The sequence below is a fragment of the Ursus arctos genome, unplaced genomic scaffold, assembly GCF_023065955.2.
Source record: "Ursus arctos isolate Adak ecotype North America unplaced genomic scaffold, UrsArc2.0 scaffold_4, whole genome shotgun sequence".
NCBI classification, from domain to species: domain Eukaryota; kingdom Metazoa; phylum Chordata; class Mammalia; order Carnivora; family Ursidae; genus Ursus; species Ursus arctos.
In genome coordinates this window covers 5,248,808-5,268,957 of record NW_026623056.1, presented here as the reverse complement: position 1 = coordinate 5,268,957, position 20,150 = coordinate 5,248,808, and the positions used below count along the sequence as shown (strand labels likewise).

The window sequence follows — 20,150 nt, the reverse complement described above, 5'->3', positions numbered from 1 at the left end:
CCCTGAGTGCAGCTGGCGTTGCTGCCTCATGTTCCCAAGGGAAAGGGGACTCCTGATTTATCGACTGACAAGGCACCATGCCTCCACCTTTCCCACCGTGGATTTGGTGACTGTGTTAGTAGCTCCTCTTAATCCTGTTGTTATCGATTCTCATCTTGTGACTTGACTACCTTTTAAAAGTTATTGTCCCGTGGACCTATTTATGTCCCCAAAGCTTTCCTACTCAAGCTGGTACTCATGTCATTACGCGCATTTGGCAGTCCCCATGACCCCCTGCACCTGTTTGTCCCGTCTCATGCACGTGCACATCGGTGTGTGGTTCTTACCTGCTGTCTGGGCTCCCAGCTGCCTTATGTTGCCAAGGTGATCATTTGAGTCTAAATCAAGATTTGATTTGTTCATTTTTTTTAAATATTGTTTAAAAAAATTCCAGATACTTTAATATTTGATTCACGTGTTCCTTTAAAGCAAATTAAAATTTGATCGAACAAGTATATTCAGAATATGAAAAGATTTAAATTAAGCCAGAAACACCCAGTTAAAACCCAATGACTAAATGCTTAATTTCAAAAAATAATTCTCTGTCCCGTCCCAGACCTATCTTCCTATGGCTCATTTGTTCTCATTGGCTGTGTCATCAAAGAACAAAGTAAAGTGAATTTTGGCAGTCAGCCAGTTAATTATAGACTTGGCCCAAGTATTTGGGCCAAGAAATCACTTTGTAATCCTAATTTTCTGTTTTGACTCTTTATGTGACTCGAGTAAATGGAATAATTGCCACATTTTCGCTTTACTGTGTGTTTTATAGACCCAACAGCATTGTCTGTGGGATGGCAAATATATTAACTAAAAGTTAGCATTTTAAAGAAATATATATGAATGTTTTCAAGTTTTTACACATTTGGATCTGAGTAGTTGCAGTTAATATGTGACCAAAGGAAATCTGTTATTTCATAGAATTCTTCTGAAATTCCCTCTAAAAGCATTTATCTCAGACCCTTTGGCCCCAAGGCCAGACCATATTACCACATAATAAGGAAAAGAAAAATATGAACGGTATGACATTTTCTCAAAATACTTATATTTTCAAAAAAAAAAATAAGGTAACAAAAGCATTTTAAAGTTTTCCCAATTTCTATGTGTGGTTGTACAGAAACGAAATGGTTCTTTCAGTCTCCAGCAGCCTGCGAAGATCAGCGCCCATGCTGGTGAGCTCCAGTGAGGAGGACCCGTGCTAATGAGGCCCAGGTCAGGGATTTAATGCCCGTAGGATCCAATTAACTTCACACCGAACAAGGCTCTGGGTCCCGTGGGAGACGCGTGCAGGTCCCAGCTGTTCCTGCCAATCCCCGTGCCCCTCCTTGACAGCCCTGGCCCAGGCCTTATCATCAGGGTGGTGGCAGCCTCCCACCTGGTCAGCCTGCCTCTCTCCCGGCCGGTCCCATGTAACCCTGCCCGGGGCCATCTGTGTGCTCCGCCGGGCCTTACAGGCACTGCTGCCTAAGCCGTCCATCCCTTCTGATGAGCTGCTCTTCCGGGTAACCCGGCACACGCGTGGTACTCCTCCCTACTCCTCCACCGGCGTGATGTCCTCCCTACACGGCGAGCCCCAGGAAAACCCCGGCCCCTGTGTCCTTGCTCAGGTGCTTCCCCCAGACTTCCTGCTCCCCCCTCCAAGACCCAGTCAAGTCCTGTCTCCATCTTGACACCACCTCGACCACTCTGGGCCACGTTTCTTGTTGCCCAAATACTAACAATACTTACAGGTTCCTTCCCACACAACATAGAGATTTGCCTTACCCACTGTGATCTCCACTGCACATGTCCCATCTCTAGAATTCTCTTGCACCTTGCACCTGTGACCTGTGCTCGCCTCCATCCCTCCTACTGGTCCCATGAGGCCCACAACGTAGGTGCTTCATAGAAAGGTGTGGGTTAAACGATCAGAGGAGTGCCGTGTTCAAGCAAACAGCTGGATCCCGCTCGCACACCACAGCCGCCAGAGGAAAAAATGTAGAGCTCACAGCCACCCCTCTCTTCATGGCTGTTTCTGTTGATAAAGAACACTACGTTACCATTCTACAGAATGAAAGCAGCTACCACGAAGCCGAAGCCCCTCACCTTCAATCTGCAATACAGTTGGTTAGCGATAGAATTTTTAGAAAAAAATATTTTTGGACTTTATTAATTATATAGAACTAATTCCTGACCACCACTGTTTAATAAAAGAGGGACCATGGGAAATAATTTATTATTTGGGACTAAAAGGAGATAAGAGTGTTTCTTTAAGGAGAAATCGAAAGGTAGGCTATTGCACGGTTATTATGTCCTTATCGTGTTAGGTCTTCTCCAAACCAGGGCGGTTTCCAGTATGGATCCAAATCTGTTTAAACCGGTTAAATGCTAGCAGTTTTTCCAAAACTAATTACTACGCAAAGGAGTTCTGTGAAAATATTGAGAATTTTAAACCTTTTCCTTAAGCTTGCTAATCACTCTGCTGCAGTTGGTTGTAGTGCTGGGTTGACTCGGCAGCTCCTTCGCCGTAAAAACTTAAAAGATAAATATTGTCACGAATTATACATTTATACAATCTGAATTAATAAGTTATGAGGACATATTTATTTTTACACGTTTTCCAGGGCCACCAGCCATGTCTTCCAATAACCCAATATTTAAAAATGTTTGTAACTCGATCAGATGTTTTTGGCAGCTGCCTCACCAAAAAGCAAGGTTCTTGTGTTATCGAAACGAAATTTTTGGTCTAGTTGCTGCTATAATGCTGCCATTCTGTGGGCAGATTTTTGGTACACTAGAATGCTAATGTCTCAAGGGAAGAAGCCATATTATTTTCATTTTTATACGTGAAACACGGGAGACCCAACACAGTTCAGAGTGCACTTGACATTCTCGAAATGAGCGGAGCCAGATGAAAGCATAAAATTACATTTTCACAGGACTTCCTGCCTTAAAATCATAGTCTCCGATCACACGATGGTGACTGTTAGCAAAGATGTGCGGCTCTGTTTGGAGAACGGAAGGCATCGGAAATGCAGAGGGGTCCCTGGGGCAGGCGGCTGGCAGAAGATTTGAGCTCCGAGTTTCAGGTCTCACCGAATTACCCGTTTAGGCCCAGCATTGTGCAAGTGTGAAGGAAAAATGAAAAGGCTGATGAGTTATAAATTAAAAAGGAAGAGCTTTCTGGAAACTTGGAGGAGGCTGCTTCTTTTTATAACAAAATCATAAAAGCCTCAGCAGTTGTTTCCCGCCGCTGTCCTAGTACGGTTTCCACGAGCACGGGAAGTGGCCCGGGTGGTCCCGTTCCGCGCTCCCGTGCTGCCCCGGGCTCCCGGCGGGCAGAGCGTGAATGAGGTTGGCTGCGCGTGCCTGGCTATGCTGGCGGATGACAAGGGCTGTGTCGTGCTCATTCCCGTATCTCAAACGCCTGACCCAGTGCTCGGTATGACCAACTGAGGGAGCAACTAAATACCGCTCTTTGGGGCCAGTTAAGCTATGAAAGTGAATAATACAGCAAGGTCTTACTGCAAGTGGGGACCACTAGCATTTGCTCTTGAATTAGCGCTTAATAGCAGTTCTTTTAAAACACACCTCCCTTGGATAAGAGCCAAAGTATATAAAGACTTCCTGAAAGAAGTTTAAAAATGCAAATATACCACTAACTACATAAGCGAAGAACTTGATTAAGCAATTCACAGAAGAAGAATTATAAATGGTAAATAAATGTGAATAAAAATTATTCTCCCTCAATAGTAATGTTTTAAAACAGCATTAAAACGAGATACTTTTTTTTTTTTTTTTTTTTTTTACAAATTAGCAAACTGCTCATAATAAGGCGTGGTTAAGAATTCCATAAGATGGACCATTTCATACCCTTCAGCGAAAACTGGTAACACCATTACACACTCACGTACAAACATATGCAACACACACATCCCAGTTCATGTCCTTCCACCCAAGAATTCCTGGTCCAGGAAGGAGATATGACTGGGTATTTGTATGCCTACAGAGATACCTATTTCAGTGCAATGTGTCAGGCTAATGTATTGGAAGTACCTTAATATCCACCCGTAGGGGAACCGTTAAGCTAATTCACCCACGTGCTGACGATTTCGCAGCCATTATTGTTTTGTAAGCGTAAGTACCCGCTCGCAGTGCAGTGTGGGGGAAAAGCAAGCTGCAAAACCGAACCTACAGCATGCTTCCATGTATACCAAAGAAAAAAGTCTGGAAGGACTATGCCAAATAGTAAAATATAGTTGGATTTCTCTTGGGTCAGAGATGGCATGTGCTGCTTTCTTTTTTTTTTTCTTTTAATATTTTTCAAGGTTTTTGTTTTTTGTTTTTTTGGGTTTTTTTTACAATGAACAGGGGAATAAGGGTTTAAAAGAAAGCCTCCTTTGAAGAGCACCATTTCAGAGCTAATACTTTGGTGTGATGACCCAGGAACTGGGTCAAGAGGTCATCCCATCAGCAGTATCAGGCTGGGAGCTCCACAGAGAACAACATGACTGTCATTCCCGTTGACCCTTTCCGAGCAGGGTGACACAAGGGCTCTGGTTGCTCCTTGGTACCGGGGACAGAACGGGACTATGCTTCTGTTGGGAATGGCAAGGTCTGGAGGGGGTAGTCACCGTGCTCTGCCTTCCCTTCAGCAACCCTGACCTGCGGAGAACTGAGCCCATCTTGGAGAGCCCCTTGCAGAGGACCAGCAGTGGCAGTTCCTCCAGCTCCAGCACCCCTAGCTCCCAGCCCAGTTCCCAAGGAGGGTCTCAGCCTGGATCGCAAGCGGGGTCCAGTGAACGGACCAGAGTTCGAGGTAAGCTTTCCCCTGCCTTTCCCTGATGACACTGCCTGGGGCGGAGAGCTGTGGGCATGGACTCAGCTTAGTTCCGGATTTCTGTGACCCCTGCCCCTGGCGTGGCCACCACTGTGCAGTGCTAAAGTCCTCGAACTGCCGGTGGCCTCAGTCCTCCGATGAGAGAACCACCATCCTCAGTTTCACGTGCGACATCAGAGTTTGGACTAAATCTTTTCTCATTGCACGTGACATTGTTTTCCAAGAAGATCATAGATCATTGGTCTTATTTGTAAAGATAATCACTTGTGAGTCCCCTAAATTGCCATTTCCATTTGTTGCCTGTTTTGAGTTTCATGTACCCCCAAGTATCCTCCTTTCCCGTTACACCAATCGTCCCTTTGTGGTATTCTGAATATTGTTCATAATACTAAGGATCTCTCAAAGTGGAATTCGGTAAAGACTAACGTGGAATATGTATGCACTTTAAAGAAGAAGTAAACTCTTGGACTTAAAAAGTATATTTGACTCTTTGGGTTATTCCTACTAAAGAGGAATAAAATATGAGCCTTTCTGACCTTTCAAGTCTTTCATCACCATGCAGTTCTCATTAATGAAGAAGCTTGTGAAAAACAGCATCATGTCCAGCTAATTACACATGACAACACACTGTTTCTTTCCCTCTTTCTGAACAACCTCCTTCGGAAGATAATTTTGCTTCCAAGTAATAAGGACTAAAACTTTTTAAAACGCAATTTGACAAATATTAACAAATTACTCTGCCTGAGAAAAAACCACCAATCCTCTATTTTTTTCTTAGCTTCTTCATTAGACACAACCAGGGTTGGCCACCTACTATCTTTTTAACGTTTTAAATAAGTAAAATCGCTGTATGTCCGTTTTGAAAAGGTTGAAACCCGGCGTGCGATGCTCATGTCTCTGGACTGGGGTGTGGCTGCTGCCATATGCATTCTTCATATGGCCCAGCCCATAGCCATGTGTATTTTTGTTGCTTTAAGCCAAATATAAATTTACTTAATTTAGAAAACTGCCATTGGCTTATCTTTTTTTCTATTCATAAGCAACTTGATATCCTTACAGCAAGAAAAAAAAGAAAAGTGGAGTTATGCATATCATTTTAATTCTTTGATCTGGTTTGGGTTTAATTCTTACCTTCTGTGCTTTGGCCCCTAGGTCCTCTGGGTTAAGAACACTGTTGTATCCCTAGTGTGTTTCTTCCCAGGAAAGACCGCTTTAAAACAAAAGAATCTCTCCTATACCAGATTGATTTTCTCTACCTATAAGTAAATCAGAGAGATGCTCTTCACTCTGGAGCTGTTGGGGAGCCCTCCCCCATTCCCGCTCCGTCCCTCTGTCCTGGGGCTCTTCCTCTGTCACCGATACTCTCCTTCTTGTCCCCACCTCATCCCTTCTTCCTTAAAGAACCCGGACAACGCCCGCCTCCCATTTAAAAGCCATTCCATCAGTAAAATAGGTTTCTGTGCCATCAAAATAACCTGTCCTGATGGGTAAGTGTTAAAAGAAGAACATTAGACAGAAGCTGGTTTGGGGTAATAACCAAGAATAGGACCTGGATAAGCCAGACCGAATCCCAGCTCTGCCCGTAACTTCTGCATGACCTTAGGCTAGTATGCCATCTCTCGAAGTCTGCGATGAACTATAAAATGGGAAAAGAGTGCCACACATTGGGTTGGAGCAAGAACCCGATGAGACAGTTGACGTAGATGGCATTTAGCATTAAGTGGGACGCACGTTTAGCACTCAGTAAATGGTGGTGGTGGTGGTGCTTGCTAGTTTTTCTTATTATGAATAGTGACTTCCAGGTCACAAGCCTAAATGCGTTTGCCTGAACGTGAACAGTCTTTTCACAGATGTGTTTGAGGATTTGCCTCAGTGAATGATGTATCCCTGAGTAATCAAGGGTGACTCACCACAGAACTGCAGGACTTGAGTCAACACTTTGTGATGGTCACTATTTTTTCTTGGCCCCTGTTTTTCTATCTAGCCAACAGTAAGTCGGAAGGATCTCCTGTGCTCCCCCACGAGCCTTCCAAGGTGAAGCCGGAAGAATCCAGGGACATTACCCGACCTAGTCGACCAGCTGTGAGTGCTCTTGAACTCTCTTAAGTTACCAGAGAGGCTGTGGGGTAAAGTAGTCGGGGATACACTCATGACTATGAAATAAAATTTACTTAGGATGAAGAATGGATGCTAGAAGCATCCAGAAGGAAGTCATACCTGATTAGGAAAGAAGTGAACAGATCTTGGATTGCTTTTCTGCCTTTAGGCATTTTGCTGATCATTAGCACTACTTTCGAGAATTAAAAAGGGGGAGAAGGAGCTCCCATCATTACGTAATTTCTACTCAGCAGCCTTGGCAAAAAGATACGGAGCTACAGTTAAGGAGATGTGGGTACTTGCTGTGGGTTTCTGTTGTCTGCTCCTCCCTCTCCCCAGATTATTTGCCATATGAATTAATGTAATTTTTGCTGTTCTTCATGCCTTCAGGACTATATATTTCTGAACCAAAATGTGCTAACCATGGTTTGACAAGGGGCCTGACAACTTGAAATCTAGCTTCCTTGCCAAGACAGGACAGACCCCAAATAGCTTTAGCAAAAGAAATAGGAGCACAGAGGCTGACATTTGAAAGTTGGAAGTTAATTTGGGATGACTTACTATCCACTTACTTTCTTTAAAATTTTGGAGAATCTTTTCAATGAAATGAATGTGAGGACTTTTTGGTTTACTCTGGTTTGTCCGTATTAAAGTCAGGAGGCAGAGTGAGAACAATCCTGAAGGGGATCTGCCCCACTCCGGACTGAGGTTCTCTCTGCTCCTTTGCATTTATCAGTTGTGTACTAACAATTCCCATTTTGTGTCTAACCTGCTGCCTTTCTTCTGGCTTTTCCCCTCCTGTGGATTCTTCTGGATTGGGGTCCTCCTATCTCAGAGCTATAAGAAAGCGATAGATGAGGTTAGTATTACCTTTTCTCGGTCATGCTGTCACAAGATGTAAATATAATGCTTATTTCCTGATGTTGACATTCAGAGAGGCGGCCTGTTGGATCACGGCTTTAAAGTTCAGTGCTCTGGAATGGTCTGCTGGAAGGCAAGCCCCTTCAACTACAGCCAGCCTGAGGCCCTCAGACACTTGTGCGAAGCTCCAGAGACCTTCCTTCTAAGCCAAAATGTCACTTTTCCAATGCCACAGTCCGGCTAAAGATAAGCAGTCGTGCTTTGTTATTGGCAGTTTTTCCTTCCAGTGTCTTCCAATAGCAAAGCCTAGCTCTTCACTGTACGCACCAGCTTTGGAGGGGATGGCAGTGTTACTAACAAAGGGGAGAGACATCATTCAAAAGCACTCCCAATATATAGTGTGTGATTTGTGAGCAAGGAGTTACTGGGTTTTGTTAGGTTAATTCTGTGGGATGTTAACTACAGCATCAGCTGCAACAGCAGCTTTAGTTAATGAATCCTGGCGAGTTAAGTGACTTTATTTCCTTATCTGTGGAGACATTTTTCCATTAGAAAAATATATGGCTTTGTCAATCTTGGGTAGCTGGCTAAGAAGGATGACTGCCTTACTGCTGTTTGTCAGACCTGCATGAACACAGCATAGTAAATGCGTGTCGTCGTTGTTGTTGTAAGAGAGAGGCCTTGCCAAGATCCTAGCTGCATGGAATCTAGAGAGTACTCTTACGGCTTTCCGGCTGTAGCTCTGCTGAGCACCATTTCTGTGAAATGCTAGGGAAAAAGCACGGGCTTTGGAGTCAACAAACTCAAATTCTAGCTCCCCCAATAAGATATTGGCCAGGACCAGGCTCATAACCGCTCTGGGCCAGTTTCTTCGTGGTTACGATGGGGATAAAGACGCCTGCTCTGCCTCGATCACAAGGTTGATTAGGATCACTCAAGATCACGTGTGTGAGAGCCTTGTATGAAGCGTAAAGCCAAGAGGTTCTCCTCACGCTCGGGTTTGGGCCCGCGACATGGAGCCATTTTGGCAGGCGGCAGAAGTGGGTTTCTATGCATCTGATCTTTACCAAAGAACCTGACTTTTTCAGAATGAGGACACCTGACCATTCAGCGTGATATAGAATGTTATTTCTTAGGTAATGATTGCTGCTCATAAAAAAATGAGACTGCACGTTGACAGTGTGTGGACGGCGTTTGTAGAAAGGAAACCGAGGAGGTTCCTCATTGCTCTGGGCCATAGCCTGGCCTGTCCCCTCCTGATAGTCAAAAGGACAGCAACTATCACAACCTGCATCAATTTTCTCCCAAATTGTTGAAGAAAGAGAACGATATTCTGGTGCCATGGCTGCCAGTAAAATGGCGGCGGGTGTGCACGCAACTCAAGGGAAATCTCGTGAGCACAGAATTAGCTTGAAGGTGGCTGTCATGAGGGAAATGGATTTCATCTGGTTAACCCAGGATATTTTAGGCTTTTAAAAATTGCTTTATTTATTTTGCTTTACTCTCGTACACTGGAGAGAGATCACGGGGGCAACGGAAGTACAAGTAATTGAGGGGATGTTAGCTGTCCACTGAAATCTCTGGAACCATGTGTGGTTGGAAAAAGCCCTCCAGTTGATTCTGATACCCCTCCCTACCCTTGAATGTCACTGATCTAAACCACTCAAAATACAGGATTACTCGGTTGTACTTGACTCCGTAGTTCTCAAACCGAGACGATTCCTCTTGTCCTTTTTCCTCCTCTCCCCATCCCCCTTAGGAGATATTTGGCAAAGTCCGGGGGCAATTTTGGTTGTCACAACTTGGAGGTGGAGGCAGTGCCTACTGGTGTCTCGTGGGCAGAGCAGAGAGACGCTGCTGTAAACACCCTTCCATGCACAGGGGAGCAACCCGTAGTAGAGAGCGTTCTGGCCGCAAATGGCAATAGTGCCACCATTGGGAAACCTTGAATTAGATAAACCTTTCTCCCATCTTCATTCGTAGGTTCTGATATGGCTTCCTTCTCTAGTGACTGATTGGCCATTTAGATAACCCAGGATTGAAATGAAAAGGCTTGCTTGTTATTGTTAATCTAATGGTTTGATTTTTCATGAACATCGATCGGAGGGGGTGTCCATTAATTTGGCCTTCTCTTCTAATGGAATATAAGATTGTGCAATATAGCCTGTGATTAACATAATCATTGAAAATAAGTATCCTTTTTACTTGAGTAGATTAAACATAGGACAGGAAGATTAGATACATAAGCAAACGCTGGCTTTGGCAGTATTTTTTTGTTCCTATGGAAGAATCTGAAAAATTCCAGAGCACATCCACAGATTGGATAGAACTTGAACAATAGCTAGTGGTCTAAAACCTTTTTTCTCACATGAGGATACTGAGGTTAAGTAACTTCCCCAATGTCATTTCTTAGGATTTCCTAAAAAGGAAATAAATTCTTTTTATACATAAAGAAAAGACCAGCCTAAAGATTCTTAACTGTTATTCTAATAGTTAAAATAAATCGAACTAAAATCAAAATAAACTACGTTGTTTCTAAAAAGAGACCTAAAAAAGCACCTTTTTAGGTAAAGTATGCATAATCGTCAGATTAAAGAAAAGTTTTTTTAATGAAAAAAATATATATCAAATTAATTTTAAAAAGTGTTATAACAAAGAAGCCTCCGGGTGAGAGCTTCCTATCTTCACATTGACTGCATAGTCAAAAAATCTTACCATTTTGCTGTATTTCTTTTTTAGTTATACTATGCATTTCTCAAATATTTTCATGCTAAATAGCACTTTTTTTTCTTTTTTAATACTTTTTAGCTCCAGGCTTGAGACAGCCAAGCAATAAATTACCACAAAAACTCATTATATGGAGAAAATTGGTATTGTCAGAAAAGAAAATGTATGAAAATGGATCTGAACCCAGTGGTGTCAGTTTTAGATTGTGTCTATTTTCTAGAACTTTGCTGTTGTAAATTCTTGCAGAGTGGGTGGGTAAGGAACGGAACCGCAGCTTAGCGTGTAGACCGCTGGCAACGGGAGATTAATTTTCTTTGGCTGGCGTATTACCTTGGAGTTACTCATTATTGTTACGTTGGGACTCTCATCTGTGCCGCACCGTCCGAGCTGTGACCAAGTAAACTTACAAGGAATTTGCAGTTACTTTCAGTGTTTCAAGGAAGATAGCTTTTTAATACTGTAGAAACAAACCATATTCGAATTACAAGTGAAATTATAAAACAGGTCAGAACTTTAAACTTTTCCTAAATACAGTGTTTAGAAAAAATTAGCTCATTTTCACGAATGAGAGTTCCTTGAAATCAATGGGCTTTGAACCGGCTAAATATTGCTAGAGTTTTGATTTCTTTCAAATCTCGTTTGTCTTGTTTTGAAATGTCAGAGATAAGGAAAATTTTCCCCTCAGGGAAAATGTATTATAAATTTAAACAAATCACAGCTAATATTACTATATTTTACTCAGAATTATTGACATTAGAAATAAATTATTTTAAACCATATTCTCTCTTTAAATTATAATAAAATGCATTTTTTAATGATAAGTAACATTTTAAATGCTTTACATTCTTTGGTGTGATTGAACATCCTCCTAACATATAGAAGACAAAATACAAAATAAATTTATCTGTTACTGCTTTACTGGGTTGGATGATTATAATATCCTTTTCTATTCATAGCTTTAACAAATTCCTAAACTGTATTTCCCACTCTGCCGGAGTATTGCATCCCCTTCACTGTCTTCTCAGTCTGATAAAGATAAACATTGGCAATGTCCAGAGGAAATAAGGGGTATAAAGCTGAAATCTGAATATTGCCTCTTCCTAATTTTGGGCCATTGCCAGAGAAACAAGAAATAAATTTGCATAAAATTCTCTCTATGTGGTACTTTTCTTCTTTAACAGTATACATTATGTTTTAAACACCTTTAATACAATTCACTTTTGATTTTCACAGATGGGGTAAATATATCCACTGAGATTGAGGCCATGCGTGTATGCATGTGTGTAAAAAGCCCAGCAAGCATGGTTGGGTGAAAAATGCACAATTTGAATTTTAAAAGCTTTCCTTTCCAAGTGCTTCAGGTGACTTCAGAACAAATGTAAAAGCCATGATTGTGTTCCTTTGATTTTATGATGAAATTAGAAGAAATGGCTCCTCCACTTACTACCTTGAACTTCCTAAATTTCTAGACCAAATGAAACACCTGAAACGTTTCCTCCCCTCGTCTTAACCAACATAGTAATGCCTGACATAGGGGGGATGGTAAGGAAACATGATGATTTGTGATCTTCCCCAAATAAAATTACATTTATAATTTAACCGTACACATTCATCACGGAGTTTCTTCTAACCGATTAGGCCAGTTTAGGAGATGCCATTTAGACCATCTGCATTGCTCTAATCTGACATTCAGGTGAATTGGACAAATAAATACATTTCTGAATTGAAATAAAGAGAGAATATGGCCATAAGAAAACTGTGGGATTTAGTATCTTTCAATGAGTTTCTTTCTCCCTAATGCCCTGTCTCTCACTGAATGCTCTGATTCCCACATGGGTCACTAATGTAGGGAGAAATGGTAAGACTGATGTCCAATTGCTTTTTCCTCATTTGCATGCCATGTGCCACGGGCAGTGTAACCCATGCAAATTAGAGCGTCCACGCTTCCGCAGGACTGCTGCCGTCTGCATTGCTCTGAAAGCATGTGAAGTCAAAGGTAGTCAGAGATCCAGCACACTGCCTGCAATGTGCCTCGTGACTAGATACCACGCCATCACCTCCATAAGGCTCAAGACTGCATCATACTCATGGAAGCCTGAAAAACAATCTCTTCCTCTTTGGTGTTTGCACATTCATTTCAGTATTCCTCACGAGGGTTTCTGCCAGGTGACTGTAGTTTTAAACAAAAGAAAATGAAACACCTATCGTTCTGGAAGAGAATTCCTTTTTTTGGGCGGGGGGGTTGTTCCTCTTGATTAACTCAGCTCTGGGGCTCTAAGTTTCAGTGGCACTGGGTTTTGGGGTGGGCTGTTATTTGATTCGGTGCCTCTGCTCTCCAGGGAGTGATGACACACCAAATGAGTCATTGTAGTAGCTGGAACCGTGGGAATTACTCTGTTCCGTGACTGATGCTAGATTTTGGTACAGTAGCAATCCAAGAGGGGAAAGGCCACGACCATGGCTTGGGCAGGAGTCCTAAAATCCTGGGGAACAGTTGCTCAGCCCATGTGTCTTCCCCTTCACTCTGAGGGTGACCAACTTCACCTTCCCAAAATAAAATGAGAACCCGACGTTTGTATATATGTGTACACACACCGCACATACACATATATACGCATGTATATTCAGAACTGAACCGTCTCAGTCGAGCCATTGGTTTTCAACAAAGTTTAAATTTATTCCATCTTTCTTTTCTAGTTTCTCTGCGCTACAAACACCGTTTTCTTCGCTCCATGCAGCCACTATGTTTGTAACAGTTCTATCTAGAGCTTTCTTTTCTTGTTGCTTAAGCTGGAGCACTGACTTGCTGAGAGATGTGACTTTGGTCCCCTCTACGATTCATACATGCCGAACGAACTTTTCTTTTGTAGGATCTGACGGCATTAGCCAAAGAATTACGAGAACTCCGAATCGAAGAAACAAACCGCCCTCTGAAGAAGGTGACTGATTACTCCTCCTCCAGTGAGGAGTCGGAAAGTAGTGATGAAGAGGAGGAGGATGGAGAGAGTGAGACCCACGACGGGACGGTGGCTGTCAGTGACATACCCAGACTGATGTAAGAGGGCTGCTTTTCACATGTCGGCCGGGGCGGGCGAGGTCTCCAAAATGAAAGGACAAGAAATGTGAATTAAATAGAGGATCATTTATGGGTCTCTGGCAGGATCAACCGACTTTGGGGGTTTGAGTTTTTATCAGAGCATAGTCCTATAGTTACCTCTCTCCACGGACACCGTCGCCTGGAATACACAGCGATGTTCCTACTGTGTTTGCTTTATCCAGGTGCTCTTGTGGGATTGACTCTCCCTCTGGTGACATTTGAGTGGTTCTTGTCATCTCCAGGGAAAATGATATTGACAACCAGACTGTTGTCACTTGCCTGTGCCCCTAGAACTGCAAGACCAGAATTTTGGACAATGATATTTAGGAGTTAAAATTAACAACAGGAGACATATTCCATCATTCCCCCCCACCCCCCACCACTACATAAGGAGGAATGCACGTAGCGTGGGTTAGCATCCCAGCGAAAGATTCCGGATTCAGACCATTCTGCAGAGAACCTTCTGAGTGTTTCACCTAAATATATCCTAGTTATCATTTTCTTCTTCTTCACTGTCTCTCCTATGTGATCTTCTTCTCTGTGGCCTGTGACTTGCCCCCCACCCCCGCCATGTTCTGTGCATTTCTTTGCAGTCTCTTTTTGGCTATTTATATTTGCATTTATGCCTACCTGCATTTCCCTTATTATTTACTTATGTGATAGCCTTTACTCCTTTTCTTCGTTTCGTGAGGGGGACGCTCACTCTTTATGTTCCCGTTGGACAGGGTCCTATGAGAAAATTCCTCTGCCTTATTGCTTCTCCTGTTTAAACAACAGATTCAGACAGTCACACTCACATCCATTTCTTGCTTCCTCCCCCAAATAAACACAAGGTGCTGTTGCTCTGATTTGCTATAAATGTGACCGAGTGAGACACTGACGATTCCAACTTTGCGCTTCGTTCACCTCCATTTCTTTGGCTCGGCTGCTAGTATTGGTCATCACACTACTCTCACTCCCCATAGAGAAGATGCCGTATCAGGTCACAGATTACGGTCCTGTCCAGCAGAGATTGGAGAGAGAGGGCTGGCCAGTCTGCAGGGAATGTCATTCATTGATTAACAGTCATTATACACAAGCAATTCTGAGAGGCAGATCTAATTATCGTAGCTGAAAACTTATACTTGTTGTTCTGCTCTTGATTACACAGTTATTGACAACCATAAGTATGCTAAAATATGACATTTGAAACAAATTGCATTAAATTGCTTTTTTAACAGCAAATAAAATTGTTCTAGCGGCAAAATCACTAATCCAAAACATTTCTGCAAAATATGCTGGTCCTTTCAGTTTTTATCTTGACTCAGCATTGGTTCATTTTTCTTTTTTTTTTTTTTTAAAGATTTTATTTATTTATTTAACAGAGATAGAGACAGCCAGTGAGAGAGGGAACACAAGCAGGGGGAGCGGGAGAGGAAGAAGCAGGCTCATAGTGGAGGAGCCTGATGTGGGGCTCGATCCCACAACGCCGGGATCACGCCCTGAGCCAAAGGCAGACTCCCAACCGCTGTGCCACCCAGGCGCCCCATGGTTCATTTTTCTAACAGATGTTTTGAATTCCCTGTAAGCACTGAGCCTCCAACTACCAGGACGAGGGGTGGATTATGAACTTAAAATATTGATAAAACTTCCACTCTGTTCCACACCATACTGAGGGCTTTGAGACATTCAGCAAGGGCACACACACACATTCTGCCTTCGAAAAGTGTACATTCTAGTTGGAGAGAAACAAGATGATACGTGGAAACTTCTGACTAATCTAAAATATTTGGAAGAATGACCAAAGACAGCCTTGGAAGAGATGTTCAATCAGTTTTGCAAGGCTGTTGACGGTGTTGACCCTGCTACCGGTAAGGGCACACCCACTGCTTCCCTCACTCCAGAAGTACCCTCCTGTCCCTTTGGAAATCATCTGCTTACAGCCCAGCCTGCACAGGGGGCGCCGGTACCTTCCTCTGTGTGGCCCCTGGATCTGGAGCATATTCCCGCAGTTTCGTGTAGTGCCGAATCGGGATATTTATTACACGTTGTCTCCCTCTCTGGGCTCTGAGATCCCTGAGGGTGAGGACTGTGTCTCATTCATCTCTCTACTCCTTTTTTTTTTCCTAATAATAATTTTTTATTATGCTATGTTAGTCACCATACAGTATATCCTTAGTTTTTGATGCAATGTTCCATGATTCATTAGTTGCGTATAACACCCAGGGCACCATGCAATACGTGCCTTCCTTAATACCTGTCACCAGCCTATCCCATTCCCCCACCCCCCTCCCCTCTGAAGCCCTCAGTTTGTTTGCCAGAGTCCATAGTCTCTCATGGTTCATTCCCCCTTCTGTTTACCTCCCCTTTCTTCTTCCCTTCCTTCTCCTACCGATCTTCCTGCTATTTCTTATGTTCCATAGATGAGTGAAACCATATGATAATTGTCTTTCTCTGCTTGACTTATTTCACTTAGCATTATCTCCTCCAGTCCCGTCCATGTTGCTGCAAATGTTGGGTAATCGTTCTTTCTGATGGCTGAGTAATATTCCATTGTATATATGGACCACATCTTCTTTATCCCTACTCTTAACACCTTGCGTGGTGTCTGGAATAGAGGTGGTCTTCAGTGACTTTGATTTATATTTAATTGCACTGAACTGAAATTGGCAAGTCCTGGCTTCCTGGAGTTTATAGCCCAATCCAGAAGAAAGACACGTTCACAAGTAACTGTCATCAAGATAGAGGGAACGTGGGGCAATATTAGAATCTCAGGCGAGGGGAAATGGAAGTAAAGGCACAGAAGGTTGACTTGGGTAGGAATGTCGGGTGTATGGGGGTGGGAGGGGGGTGGTCTGGACCAGTGAAACCAGACCAAGAAGTGTGTGCTTTATCATGCGGCCGTTGGGAACCGTGGAAGGCCCCCTGGGCTGGGAAGTGACATGATCAGTGCTATGTTTGAGAGAAATCATTTCGGCAAGATGATTTGTAAAAAGAACAGGCTAGACACTGGTAAAGCAATTCAGAGGATCTATTACTGTCATCCAGAAATAATGAATGGGCTATCATTGAATGCATATAATGGAGGCAAAAGTTGACGTGGCTCTTAAACAACTGGTAAATTTTGGACAGATTAAAATGATCATCCACTAAAGAACATTTAAAATAGTTAATGATATAGGAGATATACTTAGAGACAAGTCAGAATACAAGTGTGTGGGTGTGTGTATGTGTGTTTATTCCCGTTTGGTAAATATGTGCATTTTTGTGAGTATAAAATATATGCAGTCTTTTCTGCCATAGCATGATAGCTGTATACTAAGAAATTTCACAGTATTAAAAAAATTCATTATAAAACAATTGTTTCTTTTGGAATAGGGTATTTCAGAGTTAGAAGACATATACATTCTTATCATTTTTATTTTCTATTGTTAAGATAAGCCTTTACATTCTGTGCTACATATTTTTAGAGAGAGAGAGAGAGAGAGAGAGATACATATACAGCAACCTAGTTTGCTGCCGTGAAATGTATACAAAAAGAGCTTCTCGGAAACGGAGCCCAGCCGTTCAGACCAACAGCTGTAGGTCCTAATGCTCAAAACAACTTACTTTATGGACAGTGCTGGTTTCGTATTTACAGTATAAGGTAGGACCTGTGAGAGTGTACGTAAGTGAGATTATTCCCCTAACTAACCAACAGCACTATTTCCCAATGCCTCATGCATAGAAAAGTAATGGGTGGAGGGAAATAGACTAGAATTACAAAGTGATTACCTCTTGATTATACGGCTACGAGTGGTTTTATTTTATGTAGATCCCCAATTTTATGATGAGCATTTACTATTTTTATAATCAGGAAAAGAACAAAAGCTTTCTAGAACAGGAGGAAGGGAAGGAAAAGTGCTAAGTTGATTGCATCAGATCAAGCAAGCCCAAGAAGATCCTCTTGTATCAGCGTCTTCCCCCAAGTGTCTGCGCCTGCTTCAGAGCAGTACACGGGAGGCCCAGTCGTAACCGGTACGACTATCCCCTGCTAGCATAGCCCTTGAGTTCTGTACAGTCTTATAAAATGCAGTCTGCACAATGAAAGCCATTTATCGTGTGTCCTCTTCATTCCGTTAGCACTGGAAAGCCGTGGTTCTGACCCTGTTGCCCCCCCAGGCTGTTGTAGTCCTCCCCTTCCTTGCCTGCGGTCCTCTCTGCCCTCCTGTCCATTTTTCCGGTTCTGGTCTTACTAGTGTTGCAGAAGCGTGGCTCTGGTCATGCGGTACCCTAGTACCCTACAAGCCTCTTCATCCCTGGGGCTCGCGATCGCCTCAAGCTCCGGCCAAACTGACCGATCGGTTCTTGCAAATAAACGCCTTGTACTTGTCCAGTGTTGCACCTGTTCTTGCAGTGACCTCTTCGTCTGTTTTGCACTCCCACTTTCATCCTGCCGTGCATTTGAGTGTTCATGTCATGTTCTTACGCACTTTGGATGCCAAGAGAGAATCTTAAGCAGGCTCCATGCCCAGTGCAGAGCCCAGTGTGAGGCTTGATCTCGCGACCCGAGCCGAAATCAAGTCAGACACTTAACGACTGAGCCACCCTGGCACCCCTACCCAGTGCCAAACCAAGGGCTGTTCGTATAGCAGGTGTTCAATAAATGTGTACTGAATTGAATTAAATCAGTACTTACAGGAACACTTCGACACATCCTGTGAGTGGAAATTATTGTTCTACACCTGTGGCCTCATCACAGTAAATTTCCTATAGTTTTCCTTCTAATCAGTGGAAGTGTTTTGTTTTGTTTTGTTATAGTCTTTATAGGAATTTGGACAACTAATTGTTCCCATCCAGACTCTGTCTTGGAAATAATTTTTAGAACAAAGGATTACTTTAACTATAAAATGTTTTAGTGGTTTGGGCCTGAGTGGTTTTTTTTTAATCATTGCCTTTTTTCATTCTTTTATTATTAATAAACTTTATTTTTTAGGACAGTTTTAAATTCACAAAAAAATTGAGCAGATAGTACAAAGTCCCCCTGTTACTCCTCCTACCCCCTGCACTCAGTTATCCCTATTATAAGCACTATAATTAGTATGTACATATGTTACAATTAATCAACCAAAATTGATATATTTTAATAGTTTATTCAGATTTCCTTAGTTTTTACCTAAAATCCATTTTTATGTATCAGGATCCCATCCAGGATCCCATGTTACATTTATTTGTTTAGTTACTCCTGTTGGCTGTGACAGGTTCTCAGACCCCCTTTGTTTTTAGTGAACTTGGCGGTTTTGAGGAGTACTAATTAGGAATACCATAGAAATTCCACTCTGCTGGGATTTGTCTGATGTTCTCGTCATGATTCGCCTCAGGCTGTGGATTTGGAGGAGAAAGATCACAGAGGTCACATGTCATTTTTATCACTTCATATCAAGGGTGTGTACTATAAATGTGACTTAGGACGATTGGCGTTGACCTTGATATCTGGCTGAGGTAATGCTTGCCAGGTTTCTCTGCTGTAATGTAATTTCTCCCCCTTTCCACACTGTAGTCTTTGGAGGGAAGCCAGCGTGCACCGCCTGCGCTTATGGAGTGAGGAGTTACGTTCCTTTAGGATGGAGTCTCTACATAATTTATTTGAAATTATTCGGCAGAGATTTATCTCCTCTCTGTTTATTAATTTATTCAGTCATTTATTTATATCAATATAGACTCATGGATATTTATTTTGTACTTTGGATTGTGGTCCGATACTTCGGTTTGCTGCTTGAATTGTTCCACTGTCAACCACTGGATGCTCTTTCAGTTGGCTTCTTTTTTTTTTTTTTAAGATTTTATTTATTTATTTATTTGACAGAGATAGACAGCCAGCGAGAGAGGGAACACAAGCAGGGGGAGTGGGAGAGGAAGAAGCAGGCTCCCAGCGGAGCAGGGAGCCCGATGCGGGGCTCGATCCCACGATGCTGGGATCACGCCCTGAGCCGAAGGCAGACACTTAACCGACTGAGCCACCCAGGCGCCCCTCAGTTGGCTTTTATACCGCTGTGGCTGACATCAAGCACTTCCTTACCTTCTGACACTATAAGGTGCTCCAGGCTTACCTTGTGTATTTCTTGTTCTAGTCCTGGAATCAGCCATTGCTCCTGGGAGCCTTGATTCCTTTTATTAAAGAATGATATCAGAACCAAGATACGGGCACTGGGGGTGCTCGTTGCTACTGGTGTATCATTTCTTTTAGGCCCTCTAGCTGACAGAGCAAGAAAATATATATGTGTGTATTGACCCATTATGTACACATATCTATAAATGTTTCTACATATAGCCATCTGTATTACATTAAATAAAAGTTTTTCCTGATATCTCCAACTCTGATTCATTAACACATGGATCATTCTTGCCGCCTCCCCTTCCTTACATGGAAATTCCCACACCAGGAGTGGGAAACCAGGCTCTCACCGTCTGCCAACATTCGCTTACTTCTATCCGGTGCACATGGATAGAAGTATCAGAATGCTTAACCTGTCTGCCAGTGGGCAACAACTTTAG

General features: G+C 42.7%; 1 protein-coding gene across 9 annotated transcripts in view; it reads left to right on the top strand.

The window, feature by feature from the left end:
• Window positions 1–20,150, top strand: part of TNIK (TRAF2 and NCK interacting kinase) — a 475,440-nt gene that overhangs the window by 426,652 nt on the left and 28,638 nt on the right. For 5 of the 9 annotated variants that reach the window (XM_057306490.1, XM_057306489.1, XM_057306487.1 and 2 more), the window contains 3 exons: window positions 4,671–4,834; window positions 6,840–6,937; window positions 13,411–13,595. In XM_057306490.1, the coding sequence (XP_057162473.1) occupies window positions 4,671–4,834; window positions 6,840–6,937; window positions 13,411–13,595 (447 nt within the window). Of the gene's footprint in view, window positions 1–4,670; window positions 4,835–6,839; window positions 6,938–7,787; window positions 7,812–13,410; window positions 13,596–20,150 lie in introns of all 9 variants that reach the window. The other 4 variants (XM_057306485.1, XM_057306488.1, XM_057306486.1 and 1 more) reach the window with 1 other exon arrangement.